The sequence below is a fragment of the Echeneis naucrates genome, chromosome 20, assembly GCF_900963305.1.
Source record: "Echeneis naucrates chromosome 20, fEcheNa1.1, whole genome shotgun sequence".
Classification (NCBI taxonomy): Eukaryota; Metazoa; Chordata; class Actinopteri; order Carangiformes; family Echeneidae; genus Echeneis; species Echeneis naucrates.
Genome location: NC_042530.1, coordinates 6,269,654 through 6,277,534, shown reverse-complemented (window position 1 = coordinate 6,277,534; position 7,881 = coordinate 6,269,654). Strand labels below are relative to the sequence as shown.

The following is a 7,881-nucleotide window of genomic DNA, read 5'->3' as shown; positions in this document are numbered from 1 at the left end:
TGATCCACTCATGCTTAGCAGAGTGCAGTTTTGACTGATCTCAGCTGGCCAGCTCAAATAATGTGACTAATAATTTGATTTCCATTTGGAATTTCTTGTACAAAGACAGTGAACTGAAAGAAATTGTTACAGGAGTTTTATTTGGGCAGATGAAAACAATAAAATATAAATAATATTCACAGACTTTTTCATATGAAAATATTTTTCATTTCATACCTCTTCCTTTAAAAACAATGACAGGAAGTGAATGGTGTATGCTCATGGTAGTGCTTTTCGTCTGTAAACAGACTAAATAAGAAAGCTTTGGCTTGGAAGGTCCCTTTCTGTTACACATAAAACCAGCATAAAAATCTTTTTAAGATAATCATGTATATATTAAATATTGCACTTTAATCACCACATTTATAATGTAAAATTTAAAATGTAAAATTGTAAAATTGAACACAGAAAATTAAAGGCAGGTTGTTCACACCATCATTACATCTACAACAATCAGCTGTAACAAAATACCCTTCAAACACCAGTTCAAAGGGTATCTGGGATTAGAGATTAGGGATTTTTAGGATTATTCTGACAGATATTGTATTTTAATGGGCTGAGAACGAGGATGGAAATGTCAACAAATTTTGAAGCTGACACATCTGGAGTTGCGAAAGAGGCCGGTCTTTGGTGGAAGACAGGGAAGATTTTAATATTTTTATTTATTTCAAAAACATGAAATCCCCAGCTGAAATAATAAATACGAAAATCTGATTTGACTGGAAATGTGATGTTTTGTTGGCAGCTCTACATCAAGATTTAGCTTGATTTAGCTAGTTTTGTTTTTTTTCTGTGGCCTGCATTTATATTGTTAAGAGTTTTTCTTAATTGTTTCCATCCGCAGCTGAGCATCAGGAACAGCAGTCCAGGAGCTACTGCAGCTCAACACCGCTTGTTTTTAAGAACGCTCAGTCCTTTCTGGTTCTTTGTCTTAAACGCCATGACGAAGTGGTGGGGGGCGATTTTCCCTCGGCCTTCCTCGTCCACCTGGCCCATGAAGACGTAGTTCAAGCCTGGTGAGGTCACACAAAAAACACCTGAATGCAGTGGCGGAACGGCAGAGACATTCAGGGAGGGCAAACATCAGAATCTCTACGCAGCATTCGCATCCCATATGTTTATATGTGTAGATATAAACATATTGAATGTTTGACTGTTTGGACAGTGAGTTCTTCTGCTCACCTCACACTTTGGGGCAAACTCTGTGAACCGAGTGTGACGGTACAGCGGAGGAAGCAAACTCAGAGCCATAGTTAAATGAAAACAGTCAGGCAGGAACTGCACTCTGATTATCACGATTAAGATAAAAAGCAGTTTTCTCTGACAGGGATTTTACACATCAGAAAATATGTTATGAAAAAGAATGAGCCAATTCAATTTCATCAGCATGATATTCACTCACCTCTTCGCACAAATGGACACTTCTTACATAAGATGACGATCTTGGTGCTCATGGTCTTTCCTGCCTGCTGGATGGCCAGACTGCCTTCTTTATACACGTTGATGATGGAGACAGTGGCGTACATGCTTCCTCCTCTCATCACCGCAGTAATGACAGTCCCAGTTATTACTGTCCATACACACAGAAAAAGGCGATGAAAACTAAAATTCTTCACGTTAGTGCTGGACATAACAGAACAAAAGTAATGATATTTCATCATCAGAAAAATGACCGCTCTGACATAGAGACAGGTGTGGTGGAGGGAATGTGAACAATGTGGGCACTTCAAGCTTTCAAATCTAACAATGTCATATTCATAACACAGAATTTCAACATTCCCTTCAAACTTTAAAACTCCCCTTATGACCTTTTTACGGCTGCTTCATCCATCCATCAGCAAATAGCTCCCTCTCAAAAAAGAGAAAATACAACATCAAGGAAATTACTGCCTGTAATTTTAAGACTTTGAGAGGCAAGTGCATCCACAATATGGCCTGTGGTGAGACCAAGTTAAAAGCGTGGTTTTTAATTGCCAAGCTGACTCAAAATATAATTCTATATTTTTAAATCACTTCAAGAGAAAACAAATAGCAAATAAGTACTTTTTCTCGAAAATATATATTTTTGTATTTTAGTTAAGAATACAAAAAATATAGACAAATAAGTATCTGAAACTATGAGCAATATCAGACTTTTCTGTCTGCTACTCCTAAAAATACGGCACACGTGCAGGGTGAAGTTTCAGTAATTTCCTGTTTAGTTTGACCAAGTTTTGAGAAGAACAAAAGAAAGCAGTTTTGTTGTTTGGACTTGTGGACCATGGAAGAGACCTGAGGTTTAGTGGTGACAGTGGAGCCAGCGGAGGGAATCACATCTCACACAGAATGAACAGGATACCTAGGGCACCAATATGTCTGGACTTCACATGCTGTCTCTTTCATTTCCTGTCAGGGATGAGACAATCCAAAGAGCTGCCTGTTTCTGAGATGTTATTTTAGCCGTCGCTACTGTTACAAAAAGCAGTGAGGAGAGAGCAGGAAACTGTGACTTTGAGCGTTGATTAGCCAAGCTGTTTTCAGTCTACTGCCAACCACGTTCATTAAAATGTGAGCTACGGTATCTTGGGCTGATTCGGTCACCACATCAGACAGGTGACTTTTTCCACATGCACCGCCGCATCGCTTGGCTTTCCCTCAGTTCCTGATGCAAATCCAAGCGAGCTATTTGAAAGGCCAGTCTAACACACACATGTGGTAAACATCAGTGAGAGGAAAACATCAGAGAGCAGGAGAATAGCAAACAGTGCCTGAACTTGAATCATAACATTCATTTATCAACAGTTTGCCCAGAGTCAGTCTGAATGTGTGTGTGTTTATACTGGTGGTAACTGTTTCCTACTGTACCGTATAAACTGCTTTGCTTCCTGATTAACTATTAAATAAGTCTTTGAGATGTGCAAGGAAGATCAGAGGCGCGAAAACAGAGATACAGTGACATGATCAGAACTAAAACATTGTATGTTTGCAGAGCTTTGGCTGCTGAATCTAAAGTGACGTACATTTTGGAAGTCTCTGCTGTGCTCAGGTTCAGAGTGCAGGATCAGAGTATATGTAACTGTAGATATCTTCAATTATAGTTGGAGCAAATCAGTGACTTCTTCTGTGATTTAATTAAATTGCAATCAACGCTGATGGCCTTACCAAAATTGCTGGAGCAGTAATTGCTCTCAAGTGTTCCTCGCCTTTTGCATTTCTGCTGGCACAGGGCGACAGAGTACTTCAGAGCTGCAGACACACACACACCCACAGAAAATTCAATCTCTGTAATTTAGCCTACCAGCATTGCAAGCAAGTAAGTTATAGCTGGATCTTCTTCTCTGTAGTTTATATACCGAATATTCAGAGTAACACAAGACCTTCGGCAAATGACTGGCTGTCAGCCTCAGAGACAAAGCCCAATTTGTGAAATGGTAAGATAATGTGGCAAATGAACATCTGGTTTTAGAGTAAGATTTAGGAAAGAGTTCATAAAGGAAGGAAACAATACTTAAAGAAAATACAAGTTGGTTGTCTAAATATTAATCCTACTGGAGAGGGGAAGTCAGACAAGATAAGCCAACCAGAAGGCATTGTCACAGTATGACATCATGGCAGGGAGGTGCCAAAATATTCTGGCTTGACTAAGGGAAAAAACAGCAGCGTGTGGGAATGCAAGTTTGAGTATGAAAATGGGCTCTGATTGCTGCTGAAGACATGCACCCACAAGGTATATGTGCTAATATTCATCACAACAGCCCGTTTGATACCGAAGAGTCACTATTCAGTTTGAATTTTTTTCATTTGACCATTTTTCATCATTTTATCTAAATGAAATATTTGTACTTATGTTAGCCACATATTCATATGCATTATAAATCAGCTGTTATTGAAAATTCAAAACCAAAAGCTATGAGGGGGTTAATTGTTAACACGTTCGCTGTTGTCTCTCTCTTGCCCAGATCTGTTATTGGGGGCAGATTCCAGATCCCCACTTGCTTTTAAAGCAAAGATGAACCCCATGTGTTAGCAAGAAAATCCAGTAGCACAAAGCCAATGCAGTCTCATAGCTACATCAACAAATACAGATGTTAGAAGTCTTTCTGAGATTTTTAATGGATAAAAGTTGCTACCTACGTATGGGCCTGGTGGTGACTGGCTGTGTGGTAGTGGTGGGTGGTATTGTGGTCGTGGGGAATTTCTTTGGTCTGAACTTGTAATGTCCAATGAAGCCATCTGCGGTTAAACTAAGATCTGACAGGAACTGGATTAGGAGCTGATTCCCCTCAGAGAACACTGGCCTGCAGAGAAGCATAGACAAGCAGACTGAGGGTTTAACTGAGATGAAGTCACACTCGTGGAATAAATCCTTTTGGCTGGCGGAATCACCTACGCTGGGGGGCTGTCTCCGCAGTATTTGCCAATCCTTTTAGCATCGTTGATTTCTGCCCCATTGAAAATGGAGACGTGGTCGTAGCGGCAATAGTTATCTCTTTCCACATCAAACTTCTCAAACTTGACTTCAATTATCTGGAGCAAGAAAAACAAAGAGAATCCTTTTTCAACAACTGCTGGCCTTTAATATCACACCAAGGTGTTCAGTTAAAGGCTGCTCTGTCAATTGTGGGTCAATGTTGTCCACACACATTACACACTGAGCTGTTAATTGCTATTACCCACTGTAAATTTACATATCACACTTTTTAATGCAGTCTAACCTGGTTCTTTGGGGCCACTATGTGCCATGAGCAGGTGACTCCAGCTGGGTAGTCCTTCTCAGGCCAGTTTGGGGTTTTGAAAGTCCCAGAAGGTTTGTCCAATCTTCCTCCACAATACTGCTCTCCTGTGGAAAAATTCCTTGGATCATCATCATATCTCTGATTGCACAACAAATCTGTATTGTTCCAGTTCATTGGAGGAAATATCTTGGATCTTATCTGCTATGCTTTTAACGGCAGGGAGTGCAAAGGGTGCTCTTACTGTCCTCTTTGTTATTACGAGGGCCCAAAAAAAGCAAGTCACTCATTAGTCCTCTGTAGTATGTGTTTTAAAAGCGACAATATAAATCCCAACACCATCAAACATCTGAGAACGATCAGTTCAATAACCACACGAGCAGTTTTGACTGTCAAAACACTGACTCTCTTAAAGGCGGGTTTTCTTTGTAACATATACTTAGACAACGGTCACAAAAATAGATACTTAACAAACAGAGGGCAAGCTGTGCAATAGTTTTGACAACGCTCAGAGACTGTATGGTACCAGTATGTCTGTTACCATCCGCTGTGTAAGAGCCAGGTTAATATATTGTCCATTACAGCTGACAGGTCTTTGTGTATGGAGAACCAGCCATTAAAATTCTTTGCAACTGTGCAGAGAGGAAACATCTCTTTCAAATTTAAGTGATACTTCTGACCTGTGCTCTCTGCTGTAGTGCTCCGAAATATACCCAGTGAGAAATTCCACATCGGACTGTGAGAAGTGTAGAGATGTTGCTCTCTTTTTGTGCACACGCTGGAACCTAAACTAATAACTTGGTCACAGACAAATGAAATCCTCAAAGGTCAATGATGGTCAATGGTTTTGAAGACAGAAGAAGAAAAACTATCCTCCCTTTTGTTTTACTACATGTCTGCATGCCTCAGAAACAATTCACAGATTTTTAAAAAAGCTGAGCTTCACTCAAACAGATACATTTCTTTTCTTATTCATTGGGGCGACTTATATTAAGCTGTCTTATTAATCAATAAATATTGACCTTCTGCCCAATCAGCCACACTCCCATGCCAGTATCAGATTCCTTTATGGGGTGAAGTCATGAGTGAAACAGACCCCACATGGCTCCGTATTACATGTTCTGCTCACAGCTGCTACCCTTGCAGCTTTGGCACCTCTGAGCAGGACAGCAACCTTCAGGGGAAGCATGCCAAAAGGATCATTCTCCCAGCTCGTTCTTTCCATGTTTGCCTACCTCTCTCATGAGGGTGGGCTGCAGAGAAGACAGCCAAGAAGCCACTCCCAGCGGTGTTGGCATCGGACACCATCTGCAGGAGCATCTTGTTGCCTGTAGAGACCAGGGCGCCTGGCTTGAATGTCCCACAGAAGCGGCCAAGCCTCTGCCCATTGGCATGCCCACTGTAAACATCCACATAGTCGTAGCGGCACAGGTTGTCACTCTCCAAGTCGATAAAACGGAATGACAGGACCACCACCTTACCCTCAGGGACCTGGGTGAGAATTTACAGGGAGCATGAAGAGAGTTCCCTTTCACATACCTGGCAGTATTATTGAGTGATAAAATTAAACTTTAATTACACACCTTTCAACAATAATAGATAATGTGAAACAATGCTTTCCACAGTACGTTGCATTTACTAAATCTGATACTTTTATGGATCAGATTATAGTTATAGCTATTTCAATAACATCAGTTCAAATGTTTCCAACTACAGTAACAGAAAGGGGCCTGTGAGCAAAGTACAGTAATATAAAGGAGTCGGTCAGAAAAAACTGCCTTAAACTGGCTGTGGCTTTGGTGAAGTATTTTTGGAAGGAAATTAGGAGTTTTGGGTTAGTGAAAGAGAACCAGATTGCGCAGCTGCTTGGTGTGTTTTTTAATTAACAGTTTAATAGTCAATGTAAATTGATTTTTTTAGCTTATGCAAACGTGAATATCTGACTCACTGTGATTCTCCACACACATTTAGTGTTTGGAGGGTAAACTCCCGGGTACCCCTGGCTCCCGATTACTCCGGACTCTCCTGTGATGTTTCCGCCGCATGTGAATGTTGGTCTAGGATGAGGAGGAGGGGGAGAAGAAGATTTTTTTTTTCTCATTTCCAGATATTAAATGATGATGTTGTGTTAAAACAACAAGCAGGTGTGACCATTAACATCAGCCTGCGGTGATTAATTTTTATACAAATTTAATTCCTCGCCATTGCGCCACATGTCCTGGCTGGAGGCAGCGCAGACTGCAGAATAAGCCCCTGGACAAAACTCCAGCTTCTCCTCACACCGCATGGAAGCCTTGACACCTTGCGCACTAATCAAGCATCTCAGATGAAATGAAAAATAAAACAAGTCAAAATAAACATGTTAATAAAGGTGTACCTCTGTTGAGTCTGCGCACAGATCTCTGTCAAGAACAGTAGACTCCATGCGCCAAAAATACTGCATGTTCTCCACATTGTTGGGTTAACAGCGCAGGCGCTCCGCCTGTTCTCGCCCCGAGGCAGCTTGAACTGCATTGTGTGGAAACGGTGGAGAAAAGTAGCCTGGAGTTCCTGCGGGGAGTTTCAGTAACTGCAAGCTGGAGCAGATGAATATAGCGTTTGTTCTGCCGGGGTTGGAGGGAGGGAGCACAGACTGCTGCTTTTTCCCCCAAGAAAAAAAAAAAAAAAAAAATTATAGACGCGCTGGGAGGGTGTGAGGTCCCGCATCAGTTTCTTACGACACCTGGCATGAAAAAAAAAAATCCTTGAAGGGGAAAGACTATATTTCACTCAACAAGTCACTGATTAACTTTGGCAGTCGAATTAATTTAGTCCATATTCATACAGACGGTTTAAACTGCCTGCCCATAACAGTCTGCGGAGTGATAATAGTCACCCGTGGAAAAATATAAAATTTACACATCGTTAAAAACAAGTGACTGCAGTGAATAACATGTACCGGTAGCACACTAACTACTGAAGAGCAGAAAGCGATGGCACCACCTGCTGGGCAGATGGTCTTTAACATGGGACACTCTTTACATGAGCAGGATTTTACTGCATTTCTTCTAAATTATAATAAATATACACAAAATACAGTTTACGCCGTTATATTATTATCCATATGCAGGGACTCTTGTGTCAGCGTCAA

General features: G+C 41.0%; 1 protein-coding gene across 1 annotated transcript; it reads right to left on the bottom strand.

The window, feature by feature from the left end:
• Positions 1 to 132: 132 nt before the first annotated feature.
• On the bottom strand, positions 133 to 7,297 carry pcolce2b (procollagen C-endopeptidase enhancer 2b). Its single transcript, XM_029529274.1, has 9 exons — positions 7,129 to 7,297; positions 6,700 to 6,808; positions 5,987 to 6,242; positions 4,734 to 4,858; positions 4,409 to 4,545; positions 4,153 to 4,316; positions 3,181 to 3,264; positions 1,442 to 1,609; positions 133 to 1,052 (listed from the first exon to the last, which is right to left on the bottom strand). Exons 1-9 carry the CDS (start codon positions 7,263 to 7,265, stop codon positions 922 to 924), a joined length of 1,311 nt encoding a protein of 436 aa, XP_029385134.1. The 5' UTR covers positions 7,266 to 7,297; the 3' UTR covers positions 133 to 921.
• Between the last annotated feature and the right edge of the window lie 584 nt (positions 7,298 to 7,881).

Excerpts from the sequence above, each read along its gene's own strand:
- pcolce2b (XM_029529274.1), bottom strand. The coding sequence starts at position 7,265 with ATGCAGTTCAAGCTGCCTCGGGGCGAGAACAGGCGGAGCGCCTGCGCT. Across the intron at positions 3,265-4,152 it reads AGTCACCACCAGGCCCATAC|CTCTGAAGTACTCTGTCGCC; the intron begins GTAGGTAGCAAC and ends GTGTGTCTGCAG. Across the intron at positions 1,053-1,441 it reads GTGTCCATTTGTGCGAAGAG|GCTTGAACTACGTCTTCATG; the intron begins GTGAGTGAATAT and ends TGACCTCACCAG.